This window comes from Embiotoca jacksoni, unplaced genomic scaffold, assembly GCF_022577435.1.
Source record: "Embiotoca jacksoni isolate LCO1_2020_lvr unplaced genomic scaffold, fEmbJac1.0.p SCAF_4, whole genome shotgun sequence".
Taxonomy (NCBI): Eukaryota; Metazoa; Chordata; class Actinopteri; family Embiotocidae; genus Embiotoca; species Embiotoca jacksoni.
The window spans coordinates 5,363,928-5,381,503 of record NW_027185392.1 but is presented as its reverse complement, the minus strand read 5'-3'; the positions used below and the strand labels follow the sequence as shown (position 1 = coordinate 5,381,503).

At 39.2% G+C, this 17,576-nt stretch overlaps 2 protein-coding genes across 3 annotated transcripts; one reads left to right on the top strand and one right to left on the bottom strand.

The window, feature by feature from the left end:
- The first annotated feature begins 786 nt into the window (after positions 1-786).
- Positions 787-5,431, top strand: cisd2 (CDGSH iron sulfur domain 2). The gene is made up of 3 exons (XM_069166913.1): positions 787-1,008; positions 3,468-3,682; positions 3,913-5,431. The coding sequence occupies exons 1-3, from the start codon at positions 906-908 to the stop codon at positions 4,000-4,002; spliced, it is 408 nt and encodes a 135-aa protein (XP_069023014.1). The 5' UTR covers positions 787-905; the 3' UTR covers positions 4,003-5,431.
- On the bottom strand, positions 5,418-17,561 carry LOC138208792 (sodium/hydrogen exchanger 9B2). Of its 2 annotated transcripts, none has more exons than XM_069166910.1 (13): positions 17,251-17,561; positions 15,118-15,387; positions 14,120-14,321; positions 13,528-13,698; positions 11,841-11,983; positions 10,718-10,845; positions 9,717-9,892; positions 8,789-8,895; positions 8,175-8,324; positions 7,814-7,922; positions 7,287-7,423; positions 6,810-7,032; positions 5,418-6,468 (listed from the first exon to the last, which is right to left on the bottom strand). In XM_069166910.1, exons 2-13 carry the CDS (start codon positions 15,250-15,252, stop codon positions 6,407-6,409), a joined length of 1,743 nt encoding a protein of 580 aa, XP_069023011.1. In that variant the 5' UTR covers positions 15,253-15,387; positions 17,251-17,561; the 3' UTR covers positions 5,418-6,406. The 2 variants fall into 2 exon arrangements, with proteins under 2 accessions (XP_069023011.1, XP_069023012.1); XM_069166911.1 differs by having other exon boundaries at positions 6,849-7,032.
- Positions 17,562-17,576: the final 15 nt, after the last annotated feature.

The window sequence follows — 17,576 nt, the reverse complement described above, 5'->3', positions numbered from 1 at the left end:
CTTCAAAGAAACCTGCGTCAGCACTAGAGGGCGCAATGATCACACAGATGATTTCAATAGGTATCAAATTGAATACCCTTTGCCAAAAAAAATAAATAATCAAAATTATAGCTTATCTATAACATTGTTATCACGAACTATAACTCCTCATGCTCAATCAAAAAAACAAAACAAACAAAAAATCTAGATATTATTCATATCCTTACAAATTATTGGGCTCGATCTGATTTGCCTCAAAATTGCTGTTTCTGACCATGTGTGTAAAAGATTCAGCTCAATGAAAATGTTTATCAGAGTAACAGATTTCAATTTGATATACTTGTCTTAGTTTTTAAGGCTCAAACTTGGCTGTTTTTCTGCATTCATCTGTTAATTGTTGCAGACTTACTAATAATGTCCACAATAACTATCTCACAAAATTTCACATGGTTAGTTTGTACATTTTAAGCCAAGCTTCTTTTGAAATAAGACAGCAATTTTAAGTCATAACTGGTGGCTAATTAAAGCAAGGTGCAACTTGTAAAAGTTTACAAAAGTTAAAATGGTCACACTCGTATTTCATCGTTTTGCTTTTGCTTTTAAACTTTATTTACGTCTTTTAAAACCACCTTATTATACAAAGCACATTGGCCAGAGCCCGCCTTCTGCTTCCGCTCAGTTCAAGTTGTCCAATCAGGATGCACCAACTCCTCCGACGCTGATTGGTCAGACGCCGCCGTCGCGTCTCGTCGTTACGTGTATTCACGGAAACAGTTACGCTTTCCTTCATTCGTTTTCAGACTTTTACCGAAAGGAGTTTACGTCCCCGGTGGCTGGCTGCGCTTAGAAATGAACGCAGCGACCTAAACGGAGCCCAGGAACTATTTCAAGTCAAACACAAAACCTTCCCAGCTGAGCGATTCAGGATGGTTTTAGAAAGCATTTCAAAGATAATAAAAACCCAGCTCCCAGCCTACCTCAAGAGGCTTCCGCTCCCGGAGACGATCGGCGGATTCACGCAGTTAACAGGTAAAAAAAAAGAGCAGCAGCTGTGTTGCACTCCTGAATGTCCCGTGAAGATGACTTGTGAACTCACCCGGGATACGTTACGGAGCACGGGGCGCTTCACCTCAGCTGGCCTTTGTTGTATTCGTGCTGCGAATAGCGGCGTCCGACAGCCCTGTTTAATGACCTCAAGTGCATCTCGTTACTGTCGTTTCATGTTGTTCTTCTGTTCAGCAACGACTCGGATGTGACCTTAAAGTAGTGTCTGTTGAAAAGTAATTCTCTCCGCAGTTTAAGTGTGTTTGAATGTTGAGACAGTTGTGACATTAACTGTGGATTGTTTTGCATGTTGTAAAATTGCCGACTGTCCTCTCGTGTGTAAGTGATATCCTGTTAATCCCAGCATCTGGAAATTGTTGCTTCAGCATAACATGTAACAAGTGATGCACACGGATGACAGTCTCAGACTAGAGACTACATGCATATACTTCTTTAACAACCAGTCCTGGTCTCTGGCTCCCCCTACCCCCCACATTAGGTCCCCAAATTTAGGATTAATCGATTCGCTGTTTGGTCGTTAAGTGTCATAAAATGGTTTAAAAAAAAAATGTCGACCAGTGTCTCCACATTTGATCACAGAGCATCTTTTAAACCTGTTAAAGTTGGAGCACAAAGGCTAATTCATTAATATATCAGTTCATTAACAAAGAGGCAACATGTCACTAAAATAAACAAAACACAAATGTCTTCAGCATCTAAATTGAGTACTTGTGAAAATCAAGTGAAAGTACATCTTGAAGGATCATCCACTTCAAAAAAAAAAACCTTTTGAGCAACACTGACCCTTCAAGATTCTTGATTTGATGCTAAAAATAGACCCAAAAAGTCAAAATGGTGAGCTTGTCCTGCATTACTCTCCCATTCTTGTGTGACAAGCGACATGCAGATCCTCATGAGTTGTGAGAAGGCCTTCAACTAAACACTGGAGATTTTAGTGATTGTGTTGCTTAATCCTCAGTAATAGCGTTTATGTTGGTCATATTATTAATATAAACGTTAAGCTAATTCTTGCTTGAAGGTAAAACCTATTTCTGAAGTTATATTCTGTCATAAATTACCAATGTAGTCAGTCACTGTAGATTAGAAGATGAAACATTTCAGGTCTCCTGAATGTGAAGACATTCTTTGTTCCTCTACGGAACATAATTCATTAAAAGGATTAAGGATTAGAAATGTCCTATTAGGCATCAAAATCCTTTTAACTGCCATAAGAGTATTATGAGAAGTTCCAGGAGATGGAGTCTAACTCAAATTACACGACTGTGGTTAATCCTCACTGTCTGTCCTCTCCATGTACGATTGGTTTTCCCAAAGCACTCTGAAGGCCTCAATGGGGGATTTCCCCTGGTGACTGTTGGTCCGGGATTATACTCAGCAGTGATGGAGTGTAATAATACAGTCAATGCACATCAGACATGAGCTGGTGCAGCAGAAACAGCTCACTGGGGTGGAGAGAAATATAGAAACAGAAATTTGCCTATTGTTCCACATTTGTTAACATACATAACATAAATGTCTCATATGCATCTTTTTTTTTATATCTAATTTGAGGAAAACTGTCATCGTATGAAGACACAACCACATGCATAAAATCTGAAGGAAAAGTTTTTTTTATGCAGTAGGAACAGTGGCATCTGCATTCATCTCAGTCCCTGTAACATCCAATATTATAGCACTACTTTTTGTGCAATCCAAGCAAAGAAATTGACTTGAATTTTTTTGCATGTAAACCATTAGAAATCAACACGGGGGTTTTTGAGAATCGATAAAATATCACAAACCAAAATGTTGCAATACTCCAGGGTATCTATATTTTCTTACACCCCCAATGAATATATAGAGAGCTTTTAGTAAAAGCAATGTTTCTCTGGTGTTCTCACTAAAACACGTTTGTCCACACCACAAAGATTTAGGTAAAGCTATTTGACATACGGCATTAGTGAAGTGTGTTACAGTGGTACATTTAGGTGAAATTGTAAAGATTGGAATTGGTAATTGTTTTCCTAATTTTACATTGGCTTGTGAATTAAAGTAGAGCTGCAAAAAGCAATTATTTATTCATCTAATATTTTTTTCTTAAAGGAATTTTCTCGTCATGAAAATTATGTTAGATCTTAAATTCAAACCTGAAGATAACCACTCCAATTTGACCAAAAGTAGAAAATCATGACATTTCAAAAAGTGAAACTAGTCAAGATTGGAAATTAAATTACAATTATGAGATAATACAAACAGTTTGAGATCTATTTTCTGCCACTGAATTAATTCATGAAATGTTTCATCTCTAAACTGAAGTGTCAGATTTCAGAGTCCTATCCCGTATGGGGCCACAAATAAACGCCTAACCAGTGGTAAAGACTGGTTTTAGGAGTTTACATTGTAGTTGCTCATTGTGTGCCTGTGTTCTTGTAACATGTCTATAGTGTCCGAGTGGCTGCGGTTGCTGCCTCTCCTCGGTATCCTGGCTTTGCTCGGATATCTGACCATTCGCCCATTTCTGCCCAAGAAGAGGAAGCAGAGAGACTGCCTGATCAACCTGAAGATCCAGAAGGAGAACCCGAAAGTGGTCAACGAGATCGACATCGAGGACCTGAACAGCACAAATGTGTGTTACTGTCGCTGCTGGCGCTCCAAAACTGTAAGTTCCCTAATTGTTTTAATGCCATAGTGTGACCTGACTGACTGTTAGTGAGCCTAACTGGCTTTGTGGTTGTTGTTTTTTATGTCAGACTTAAAAATACAGTTAAGTTACTTACATTGGAGATATAGTTTATCATTTCTTGAGTAATGTGTTTTTGTTACTTTTGGATTAGACAGTGTTTCTGCATCTTGCTTTTCAGCTAATATTAAGTTGTTTCCTGTTTTTAGTTTCCTGTTTGTGACAAGTCACACTTAAAGCACAACGAGCTAACTGGAGACAACGTGGGACCGCTCATACTCAAAAAGAAGATACTATAATCGACCACTGATGGGAGTTTTCCTCTAACCAGTTCACAGTTTATTTTCTTGACCTTGTTGTGATGTCATATTTGTGTGAAAGCTGCATTTGAGGTTCTTTAATGGGATTGTACAGTTAGCAAGGTTTTGTTTCTTTTTCTTTTTTTTTATGTTGGTAGTACACTTTTGTTTGTTAACAAAACCACCTTTCTAAAAGACTGTAAAATAGATTATGTCCTTTTGGAATCAGTTACAAATCACTGGGTCCACTTTGAGGGGAAAACTTGAAACATACTGCAGTTACTTTATGATGACTTTCAGTAATCTGAACCCATCAGTGGAGAAGTTTTATTACCAGTTAAAAAAAAAAACGTGCTTCATACTAGTTCAACTTGTAGTTAATGTTATACTGTTTAAACAGCCAGCCTTATTTTAGTTTTTCTTTTTGCTTTCTTTACCATACTTTAGTCTGTGTGCCAAATATTAACATACTGTCCAAACTTTAAGGATGTATGATATTCTCTTATAAATTATTGTGTGTATGGGAGGCTGGTTATTATTCTTCATTTGTGCTTTTTTTTTTTTTTTTTTATCCTTTAAACATTTGAGTTTGAGATTTTGTATTCAATCTTGTTGCCATCAAACATTTCAAAACACTGCAATGTTGAGCAATATCCAGTTAAATGCCGTTTTAACCTCAATAACCTAATGAGGTCTGAGAACTTCTGCAGCCCCAGAACTGTGTTTTGTACGTTATTTTTCTTCTTCCGTATTGTCAGAATCATTGTATATAGCAGACATCTTCATTAAAAAAAAATACTCCATAAAAAAATGGCTTTATTATCAGATCTGTATTTTCATAATGTTTATGAATAACTGTTCATGTTATGACAGGGAACACGTCATGTAGCCTTGTGAGTTGTATAAATGAAAGGGTAAATGAGTGCATCTGCTTCTCATTTTTGTCAAGGAAAACCTGCAGTATTACAACAGCAAGAAGGCTGCAAGCCGCTCTGCGAGGCTGCTAATTTTACTATGCTGACATGCCGTGGTTATGTTTACCATATCGGAAAGAAAGAAAAAAAAAAGCACTCATGGCATGGTAATATATCAGCTGCGGATCATGAACCTCTAAAAAATGATGGTCAAAAAATATCTGTCTTACTGGATAAGTGAAAACTTTAACCTGCTGGCGGCGTTTGTGAAAAAGTCCGAGGATTTTTATTCCTCTGGGAACCATTAATATTTATAGCAAGTTTCATGACAATCCATCCAATGGCTTTTGAGCTTTTTCAGCCTGGATCACATTAGTGGCCTCACTGACCTCCCTTAAGCCAAATTTGAAAAGGGAGAGTGAATTCAGTTAATAATAAGTATAAATATACGTGGAATAATCATCTAAACTGTAACTAAAGCTATGTCAAAGAGATGGAGAATTCTGTGTGGGTTTTATCATTTATTGCTGAAACAATATTTTGTAAAAAAAAACCTAATGCTTAATTCCATATTCATCATAAATAGATAGTTTATTTACAATAAACCTTGTAAATGAGTTCATATATATTCAAAACAAATCAATCACATCTTAAGTTACACTGCATACTTCTGTAATAAAAAAAATCTATTATGAACAATTGTGAAAAATCTTAATTATGAACTTTGTTTCATAACTAAATTATAAAAGGTTGAGTTTACATGAAAGGATTGTTCATGACATTGACAGCTGACACAGTGCATAGTAGTTCATATGAGTTTTAGCTGTACCATGTAAAAACACAGCAACGTATCATGGATAATTCAGATCCTTTCTTGAGTTGTTGTAAACTACTCAAATCCTTCTCATCACTGAGACACACAACTAACACAAAAAAACAAAACCCAAAATACACAAACAGACAGGAGTAACGTACCGAGTGTAGAACACATAAACACTTATGTTTGTCTACTCTGTGGTCTAATTCAAGCAATCAAGTAGTGCTACTATCAGTACATTCAGTTACATAGCCCTCAAAGAAAACTGCTTCTAATTAAATGCAGCATTACTTTTTCAAGTTCAAGTACAGTAAATAGTTAAGAGAAATCTAGTCATAAAAAATGGGCAACCGGATACAGTAAAAATGCCAAGAAGGAACAACATCCACCTTTTTTTTTTTTTTTAAATGTTACCATTTGTATGCCTCATGTATGTATCTGATTAAATGTTCATTTGGTACGACAGCGCAGATGGTGAGATGACGGTCATTTGTTTAGAGCGTGAAGCCTGAAAACCACTGGAGGCTATAAATACACAGTGATTCACGAATTCCTGCAGGTTGTCAAACACCAGGTGCTGACCAACAAGAGAGCCACTTGGTGGCTAAACGAAAGCTCAAATATTTAAGGGCGTTTAAAGAGTTTAAATGTCCCCTCTCTCCGAGTGATGATATCAGAGTGTACTTTCATAGGTGATAGGAGTTTCATCGTCACCTTCGTCTCCTGCTGAGGTGCCTGGGGGAGATGAAGAGAAGACAGAAGGAGAAAAAGTGATGAGAAGGGCTTCGGTAAAATACATGTTCAAGTTCTCTCTCTCAAAACAAAAAGATTTAACAAATAAATAAAGTACAACCATCAGTTACACTTTTACACTGATTAAACTGAATGTTCTTGCACTGTGAAAGCAACAAAGTCATGAAGCTGCTGAATTAAAGGGTGAACAGAAGTGACTGAAAGCTATGCAAATTATTGTCAAAGCTAACACAAAGGTGAAGTAGGGAGAACACAGCTACGAAGCAAGGTTGGACAGGGTTGTTGAGCCGAGTTGAATTTTGAAAAAGTAGGACCATACCCACCTAAGAAAAAGGCTGATAAATTGGGTTTGACTCGCTCACCACAGACTGAGTTCTTGGGTTTCTGCAGCAGGCAAGGTCCTGTGAGACCTATGATAAGAGCTCCCACAGGAGCAGTGAGAAGGATGGCGAGCACAGCCACAGTCAGCACATCCATGCCGTACTTCTGCATCTGCGCGTCATTCTTTGTTCTGGCCATGTCCAAAGCTGTGGAGCCTATAGCTGCCTGATGGAGAGAAGGACAACAGCTGTGTTTTCCCCCGTGCTCGCAACATGCGTCACCGTAAACGAACACTCGAAGCTTACTATTTCAGTGCCTGTACTTTTATTTAAAATGTGTGTTTGCAAAAGGAAAAACTTTCTGAAAACGTCCACTTCACTAATAACTTACTGGAAAAGACTTCCTAAGTTCTGAAAAATGTACAAAACATATTTCCAGAAAGAGGAGTTTAGTGCTGACATATTCCAGCACAGACATACCTGCACTGTTGCTTTGGGCATCCATGCTAGGGCTATGAACACCTTTTCCTTCATGGTAAAGCCCGCACACAACACACAGACAAAGGTGAAGAGCACTCTAACCAGCAGAGCAATTAGCAGAGAGGCTATACCAAGACCTAGAGAGACATATAGACAAGCATCACACAGGGATATCACAACATACTGACACAGAAAGATGTACTGCTATAACTCACCAGTGTTTTGTACTGTATAGTATATCAACAACACAATAATGATTACTAGAAATATATTTGTAGCTATTCTTCGATTACAGTACTTACAAAAGATGAAAATATGTTATTTGATATGCCTACAGAAGAAATAAGTAAGTAAGTAAGTAGCATACGTGTGCTGATGCAGGTATTTATACACCAGGACAAAGCCGTACATCTGTCATGAGTCCACTTTTTTTTGGCTATGCAAATATATTTACATCCATACAGACACATTTGAATATTTCACAAAGATAACTGTGTTATTTTGAAGGCTATTTGTGGTCGTCTCACCGACTGACAGTCCTTCCAACTCATAGACCCGAATCTCGGCTCCTATCAGTCCAAAGAGCAGAGGCTGAAACACGTCCCACGCCCACCCCACTACTTCCTCCACGTCTTCCTTCAAACAAACAGCACAGCAAATGTTTAGTGAGGTCGTCTGACATGCAGCAGGGTAAAAATTGAATCACTAATATACTAATGAGGCACTTGCAGTACACAACCTAGTAGACTGATGTGCAGTAAGCATCGATAATTCACTGTGAAATATACTTTTCTGTTGAGTTGAGTTTGTCAAAATTCACCTCTGAAGCCAAAACATATACTGTACAGTATTTACTACAGATAAGGAATGCATGCTGTATGTTATTACCTTTTCTGTCCCCCAGCCGACGCCAGCCAGAAATGCCAACACCAAAGTGCAGAGGCCTCCAGAGCCAGGAAAGCCTGCCACATTGCTGCCGAACACGGAGAAGACAGACAGACCCAGCACCAAAAAGGAACGCTTCATCACCAAGTGTTTCTTCAAGAAAAGGTTGCAGAAACTGTATTAATATGGTGACATTTAGATATACAAAATGCTGAATTTAATGTATGTATATAGTGGTGGAAATTGTATTTCCTTGTGCTCATTACTAAATCTTTTTTTTTTACACTGAATGATTTCTTTATAACTCGAGTGTAAAAGGCTATAAACATGCATGTACATGAGTGGAGTTGAGATTGTAGTCATTCCGGTTATGTCAGGAAATACTTCACCCATTATCACTTTTCTTCTTTTATATTTCCATGTATTTTCCTACTTCTGTGAATCCAAAGTGCTTAAATCAGAAGAGGAACACTTAACAGACTTTATTCATGCAAGCCTTTGCTGGCTGTTCCCATATTGTTTCACACTTAGTCTATGTTGCCAAGTGCGGTAAGGGTGAGAAAGCAACAGTAAAATAAAACAGGCTCATATAATGATAATACTGTCATAGTGCCTACCTGGTCAAGACTAGGGAAATACTGAATGAGGAAGCCAAGAAGAATCCCAGCAACCATCCCTCCAGCCACTTCCAGTACGCCTCTCAGGAGGTTGTACCAAGTGGAGCCTGGAGCGATCAACAGAGCAGTGCGTTAATAATGTCCTAAATACAGTCAGTTGCCAGTTTATTAGGTACATGTTTCTTTGACTAATGCAGGCTAATACAACAGTCTTGACGTAAATCCATGTTCAGCTCCGTTTTTGTTAAAAAATGTCTTCGGGAGGTTAGATTTTATGGTCATTTTGGAATATACACATGTAGTGCTGTTGAATTGTTTTGCATTATACTGAAGTGTTTCCAGCATTTTTGTCTCACCCATTTCTCGTAATGAAGGGTAACAAGACCATAATAAAGTTCAATGGCACCCCAAACTGCCATCTCTAGTTGAATACAGCTGCACTGCCACCACTCCAACACTGTTTTGACAAAATTGGAACAATATAACCCTCATTAAGGTATGATTTATGGGGTAATAGAATGCATTAGTTTGAACTATTTTTTCGGAATAATCTGGCCAATAAAAGTACATATTGAAACACATCTGGGTTTAGTCTTCTTGCAGAATTATTAAAAGTTCCCTCCACGTACATTGGTATAGTAATACAAAGTCACTGAAGTCAGGAAACAAATCATGTTGGCCCAAAAAGAAGTCACATTTCTAATGAATCATCAGCATTCTTACACCCTCTGCTGAGCTCCAGACAAACTACACACAGGAGGTATTTTTTCAGTGTGCTTTTCAGTGTTGACCGACTGAACTCGCTCCCTCCCCCCCTGGAGATAAGGTGGTGTGTTTCAACAACAAAAAAACACTGAGCTCAGCACTTCTCATTTTTTTTTCTTCCCTTCTCCACACATGCAAACACACACACACATCCGCAGGTTACCTGTGGCGAACGCCATGCCCAAGCATGTGGTGAACCCTGTGATGGCAAGAATGTCGTCGAAGCTGCCAGCAGCCATCAGCAGGGTGGGGATGCCCTGCTCTAAACCATATCCCTCCTTCTGCAGCAGCAGCATGGAGGGAACCACCACTGCTGGAGACACAGCGCCCAGCACAAAGCTACAATGTGGAGAGGGTGGATTGTTTATTAAATTACTAACTCCTTAAAAAAAAAAAAAAAGGAAGGAAGGAATTAAAAATGCCTTTGGAAAACCTTACAAACCAACTAAATACAAATACAAAAGGGAGACATTTGCGCAGAGAGATTTTCTTTTTACAGGTCGTTTTGTTTGAAGTTCAAGCCTTGAATCCAGACAAAACAGAAGGCTCTTATGTTGAACTTTTAAATGGGCAAAAGACATCACAAACATGAAATGTGTGTGAGACTAGGTAAGAAGTTGTTATGTAATATGTGTTTTTGTCCTCTCCTTTGTGGGAACATGATTATTGTACAGTAGACAGTGTTTTGTACAGTGTCAGCTGAAGTTATCTTTGCCATCAATAAGCAGCCTCCCATGTCTTATTTGTAAAACTTGACTTGCCCTTTACACTCTCTAGTACCTCCTGGACCTCAGAGAGCTGAACAGTCCACTCACCTAGTAGATAAAACCAAGCTTATCTGTAAACTAAAAAAATTGAACTACGTGAGGTCAAAAAAAGGCTGCATTTTATACTAGTATGCGTGCTGATATAACTTGCCTCTATTCTCTGCCTAAAGGTGTCGGAGAGAAAACTGTTGAAATTGAAATGATGAATATATTTGATTTTTTTTTTTTCTGTTTGTGAAAAATGTAATCAGTTCCTCAAAAGAGGTGGGTCTGTCTGTCTGTCGGTCTGTCTGTCTGTCTGTCTGTCTCTCCTAGACATCAAGCAATGGTGGTATTTGTTAGAATGTAGGAAATGCAGAGTTGGGCAGAAAAAGAGAGTGAGTAGTGTTACATTTACCCAAGGATGAAGCCCCACACCCAGGGCAACCCCATGAGGAAGTGAGAGATCAGAGCTATGGTGCAAGCTTCTATTATGCAGGGCCCAGTTGCCAAACGTATGCACACGGATTTTAGTTTCTTCAGAGCCTGACAATGAAAACATACAACATTCAAGAGTTTTTAACAGGAATTGATCAAATTCTGTAGAGAGATGCAGAAAAAGTGATGTTTAGTAGCACTGAATAATTAGACATTTGAAAAATGACTTGATAACATTGTAACTAACCGATTAAACCACTTTTAAAAGGTCCCATGTTGTATAAATTCAGATTACCATTTATTTTTTTTGGATTATCAAGCAGGTCTAGGTGTACATAAATAATGTTTAAATGTCAAAACACCCAATCCACACAAAAATGCACACAGCTTGTATAAAGCAACTGTGCTTTGGACGAGCTGTTAGGACTTACAGTTAACTCATGGTTATGATACGTGCACCTTCAGCGCAGCCCACTGTTCAACCTTGTATATGGAATAAAACACACAGCAATCATTCCATCAAGACCAAAGACAACCTGTGGTTGTCCTGGGCATACATCAATGACAAAAGAGTCAGCCAATCAGAATTCCTGAGAGGGTCAATGATATCAATGCGCCTTGAAAGCACAGACACAAAATAGCCTTTCTTGGTAGAGCTCCAGAAAGAAGATCCAGAGAGGTGATTTAAAAGTACATTAAGGTTTTCGGTGTGTAAAACCACAAACATGTCTTCTATCTATAGTCAAATATGGGAGTTTTAAAGCCAAAATCCCAAGCACATACTGGTTACATCTTCTACAAGGCTCTGATTTGCTTACATATCAACATATCATAAGGAATTGAATGTTCACAATTTTCTGAATGCTGGCTTGCTAAATTAAACAATTTCAAGACATCACTTTTGGAAAGCTGTGACTTTGCCATTACTTTGGAGAATTTGAGGGCTTAATGACTATTTAGAAAGAAATCAACAATACTGCCGCCTGCTCCGGTACAGGGAAGCAATGTGGAAAGATAAAAGTTTTGTTTTAACATAATTATTGTATCTCTGAAATCATTTCTGACTGTAGATAGCAAGCTTCAACGGAAGAGTGTGAGCATACCGTGGGATCCAAACCCAGCCCAGCTCTGGCCAGGATGACAGCCAGAGCAATATTCCTCAGTGACGCGGACCATCTGAAGTTAATGTACACCCCATCTTTGACAACTGGGATGTTCCTGAGCAGAAAACCCATCAACAGCATACCTGCAGCGCAGCAGAGGGTGAGACAGAGGAAAGGTGATTCTTGGTATCATCGAGGACTGTTTATTATTCGGGACACCTGGTGCTTTTCGAACGTACGGTGCTCAACCTGGACAGCGAGACTCAGAGCAGACTGTGAATATCGTGCCGTAACACTAATAATTCATGTTTCAATACCTGCTCTGAAACTTCATGATTCATCTGGCCGTTGTACTGCTAAACAGCATAACTATGAATATGATTAGGAATTAACAAATTATGAAGAACAATTACATTATGAATAAGTGAAGAGATTTGAAATTACGGGTGTACAGAAATGGCTCTGAACTTCAATCATTTTGACAGAATTCATGAATTATGAATTAGTCAAATGACTGGGGACATGAGACTTCACTTTTAGCCTGCAAAGCGACCACAATCCTTTCATTTCTATAACAAAGCAATCATCTTGGTGGTCGATGCAAAAGATGAACGAAAGTGCAGAAATGAACATGAACTGGTCAACAAAGTCATTCGTTTGAGGACTCGGACAAAAATGAAAAGAAACACACATGATAAAGATGTTTACAGAAAAAAATGAACTCAAAGCTGTACTTCAATCTACCTTTTGATGATATTTGCAAATAAGGAGTGGCTGCAGTTTCCTTGATTTTTATCAAGGAGTGTGACAAAATCAGGGGTGTAGTCACATTTCATTACATTTCCATGACTTTCTGATCAATGCCGTGATGTATTCCAAGCCTTGGCTGATGGAGTACCATCACCTCCTTCAGGATAACCAACAGGTTTATTAAAATAGCAGGACTATCATAATGTAAGCGAAACACAAAACTCCAGTACAACAGCAGCTAATGTGGACATGACTAAGAATGAAGCAAGTGAGTAGCATGATTTCAGTCAATCAGGTGCTGCCTTTTTACCTTGTTTTCTTAATATTCATGTGACTAGTTCACGTAACTCAAGAGGCTTCTCGAAGACATTTAAGTTTCGGTTTGGAATATTTTAAGAGCTTCCACTGTGAAACACACCGTGAGGCACGAGTTGTATTTTGCAAAGCCAGCATTATAAACCTTACCCCAATACTGGCACTACTCAACTCCGACACGTACAAGTCTTTGTACTGTGAATACAGAACACTAAGTAGGTTTTTCGACTAATTTGAATCAGCCTGCTAGCTAATGCTGGCCTCGCTGACTTACATTGGGGTGGAAGAGTTGCACCCATGACCATCACAACCTTCCAAAAGCTAATCTCTAAAATATATTCTCCAATCCATACCGCCCGACTATTTATTGAAACAGTGAGAATTACAGTGGGAAATAGTGATGGCTCAGTCTTCCAGCCTTCATATCATCCGTCTCATCGCTGTGAATAGAAATACGGTAGCTACACGGTTGTGTACAAGCGTTTGGGCAGTTTACATTTTAAGTTTATTTTTCAAGTAAAAACTTTGCCAAACTTTGTAAGTGAAGTGTGCGTCAAATATACAGGTTTAACAGTGACAAAAATAATAATAATAACGATAATAAAGTCATTCTATGTCTTACCAAGGAGTGGTGGGAATGGTGGAAGTTTGGGGAGATGGATGAGAGCCACCAATTTGCCACCGATGAGTGCACAGATGAAGAGTATTGTGATGCCAAACAAGTTCCCTCCTGGCAGACATTCGTCCTCTGTGATAGACCAGACCACTCCAAAGAGCACAGCTGCCAAAAGCACTTTAAGAAAACGGAGGAGACCGACGTTAGATTACTGAGAAACGGTACGTCACCACAGAGTGTGATGATGATTTTACAGGCATTACAAATACCAAATATTATCTATATTTTTTGTTGTCTTACAATTTTCAACCTCTTAATCATTAATGAACAGGGCTATTAAGAGTTCGGTGCTGACTGACTACTTACTGCATCTCTGTGAATGTAGTTTGAACAATGAATTCAAGTTTCAGAGTGTGTAACCTGCATATGTGTACAACCCCACATTTTTACACAGCGTCTCAACTTTGTTGGAATTGGGGTTGTAGGCACAAGTGAATATTTATCTAAACAAAGCCGCATTTCTCAGGTAGCTTAATTTCATCTGCAGTTTTTCACAAGTGAAACACAGGGAACCAACTAGAAACTCCCCCTTGCTTACCTTTGGTAATGAGAGAGGCGAGGAGGCCTCTTGGCGGGCACGGACAAAATCTGTGGAGCAAAGGGCAACAGACCACAGGCGGGTCTGTATTGGTGCCAGCATCAACCCCAGGGTTGCGAGGAATAAAATAGGTGGTCTCCTCTGTTACATTTGGAGTCGAGCAGCGCCGCACCACCACCTGGATCTGGCTCACATTTAGGTGCTTTAAAGGAAAGATCAGGACATGGAGAAGAGCAAGTCAGTGGTTTGTTGGATGCCCTTACAGCTAAGTTATAAAGGCATTACATAATAAATATTGGTTTTGACAAAAAACATTTTTCTTAAATAGAAACAAACTAATGTATTTCTCTGACAGCAATATTAATACAATACATATTACAATCAATATCCTTACAAAGGTCGCTGAGCAACCAAAGAAATGACTGCTCATCTACAGAGCTCATCACATCTAAGATATAATATTGACACAAATATGAATGCAGTGCTTATTTAAAGATTAGAAGACTGGCAGATTTGACTGAAAGTGTATTAATTGCCAAACACGTATGTGCCTCATCACTATGTTGACATAAAGGCACATCAGATTACAGGTTACTGCGTTCATAGCAAATAACGGACTGAAGCTATAAACCTGCCCTAGGAACTGATAACTATAAATCCCATTACACCTTCTGTCTTATTGCTCAGGAGGGTGTGTTGGTTCAAAGTTTATAGGAGTAAATGATAAACAATTAGGTGAGCTGTTTAACTTAACGAGGTCTATATAAAAGTATATAAAACATGGAAGCATTATATGAACGCAGTAAACGAACGTAACGGATAGAGCAGCCACGTGAAAACAATGATATCATTTATACATGACCTAAAATGTCTAATTTTGTGAATACACACATGCACAGAAATTTTTAGAACCTTTTTCCCTATCAAGAAAAACAGTATTTACTATTAGGTTTGAGGACCAGAGTAAATAAGAAGTTAGTATTAGTAAAATACTATACCTCCACATGGTTTGGTGCAGGCAAAGGATTTCTGTCCGTCAGTGGGCTGGGTGCAGGGCTGGGTGCAGGGCTGGGTGCTGGACTGGGAGCAGAGCTCGGCTCTGTGATATCAGGTTTCTGCTGATTGTCCTCCATGGCAGTTAGTCAGCTACAGTATTTCTGGTCCAGCCGCGTCTCTATCACAGTACATTAAGCCGAGGTGTGGGGATGGCCATTGACGGGCAGGTCCTTCACTTCTGCTGCTGTACGTCGAGCGCCGAGCTCCGACTCCTATTCATAAAACACGTGTTAATCAGTAGAAAACACTTTACAACAGGGAGCACTGGTGTTGGTACAGGTGTGGAAATTGACTCGATGTGCAATAAGAAGTTGAACCTCACATAGAGACTTGTAATGCAAAACACAGGTTTTAAAGTCAAGATGGCTATGTTTAAAAGAAATGGGTTTTATTGAAGTTTTATAAATACTGCAATGGCTCTAATCAAGAGCAGTGGTGAAATGTAACTAAGTATAATTTACTGAAGTAATGTCAAGCTACTTGCACTTGAAGTATTTTCATTTCATGCAACTGTATACTTCTACTCCACTTTGTCTCAAATATTGTACATTTACTTCACTAGTTGTCTGAAAGCTTTAATTACTATACTCTAATATTACTGTTTTTCATTCCCTTCATGTCCAGTCAAACCATGTACCTCTGACTTTAATGATTCTCAATTTGACTTTTTATGATGAGCTCAAGAAATAAATGTTCCTTAATGGGCTTCTTTTTTTTTTAAGTTTAATGAAGTGTATAAAAACCCTCTGGGATCCGCTGGAAAATACATCATCACAGCTGAAAACAGAAGATTTGTTCCGAGATTGTTAAGTTTGATTAGAACTGAAAAACCACAGACATGATACATAAAATACACAAAATGTCTGCAGATTAAACAAACCAATATTACATAAAGTATCACAAAGTTTACTTGTCGTACTCCAAGTACATTTTACTAATAATGCTTGCATACCTTTACTTATAAAAGGTTTTGAATGCAAGACTTTTACTTAAGGTGGACTATTTTCAAAGTGTAACAACAGCGTAGAAATTGTGGGGTTAACTATAAATGATCTGACTTAGCATTAAAATGGAAGTGAATTGGAGTTAACGTATCACAAAAAAAAAAAAAAAAAAAAAAAAAAAAAAACATAATTATGGGTTCAGCTCAATGGCTTCAGTTCCAGCTATGACGTATGCAAAAGTTGACAGCTAATGTAGGCTAAATCAGCGCTACTACAATGTTTTGACAGTTGCTCATGGCAACAGACGTTAGTTAATCCAATTGGGAACCGAGGACACTAATCAATGCTTACAGCTCGACCATATGGCACGTTAGCTGAAGTAGGTTATCGCCGATGGTAACGCAAGTAGGGTTAGCGTTATGTAGCAGCAGCAAAACAACGAACCCATCTAAACTGGCAGAAGTAGCCATCAAAAGCAACGCGGGTGTTTCGGGACGAGGCTGTCGGGAACCATTTCGCTCCGCGTGTCTCGGAGGTAACGCGCGCGCGCGCACGTGCACGACAACCGAAGCCGGGTCGTCTCGAGGTTCCAATCAACGCCTTAAGATAAACCGTAACGCGCGCGTCCATTATCGGACGCGCGCTATCGCAGTACCGCTTGGTAGCCGACCGTGTTTTCGCACAGTAGCTACTAAAAAAAACAAAAAAAAACATCAGCTGTTTGACTAGCGACTATTTAACAAAGCAAACTTTTTTTTTTTTAAAGTTTGTGGACGCGTTTCCATTCCACAACGTGCTTTTTACATGCCTCCGGTTTGATTTACCGCCAAGCGAAGACACCGGATTGTAAACTAACGTTAGCACGACACCAAAGTAAGGTCAGCCGGTGGCCACGGACGCGACTGCCCCTCCGGTAAAAAAAAAAAATAAACGAAAGCTCAATTGGACTTTTCTGCTCGAGGTTTAATCTCGACGCAGCGCGGCGATGTGACTCTTGTCCGATATTGGATGCCTTTGTTTTCAGTAGCTGGCTGTGCCTGCGCGCTTCAGCCCCTCCGCTCACTCACACCCCTCTCTGACGGGACTCCCTAATTATTAACACGTTTGAAGAAGAAGAAAAAAGCAGCTCACCTCATATCGTTAACGTTGCCATAGCGTGTGAAATGCCAAATGGCAAGCGTCTCTGGCGGTCCTGCGGCAGACACAGCAGCCGGGAAATGGGAATGAGGCGGATTAGCCGACGGCCGGGCTAGTGTGGAGCGCGTTCACAAGGGGCTGCGTGGTTGGGAGGAAGTCATGAGTGTCCCCGCATGTATTGCTGGAGATGTTTTAATATCAAGGCGTTGCATCATTTATTCACAGTGAAATTCATATAGATTGAATTGTAAAGTGTTAAAAGGATTCGGTCCCACCACCCTGCTATACTGGCTTCATTGTCAATTTATTACAAGGTGTGT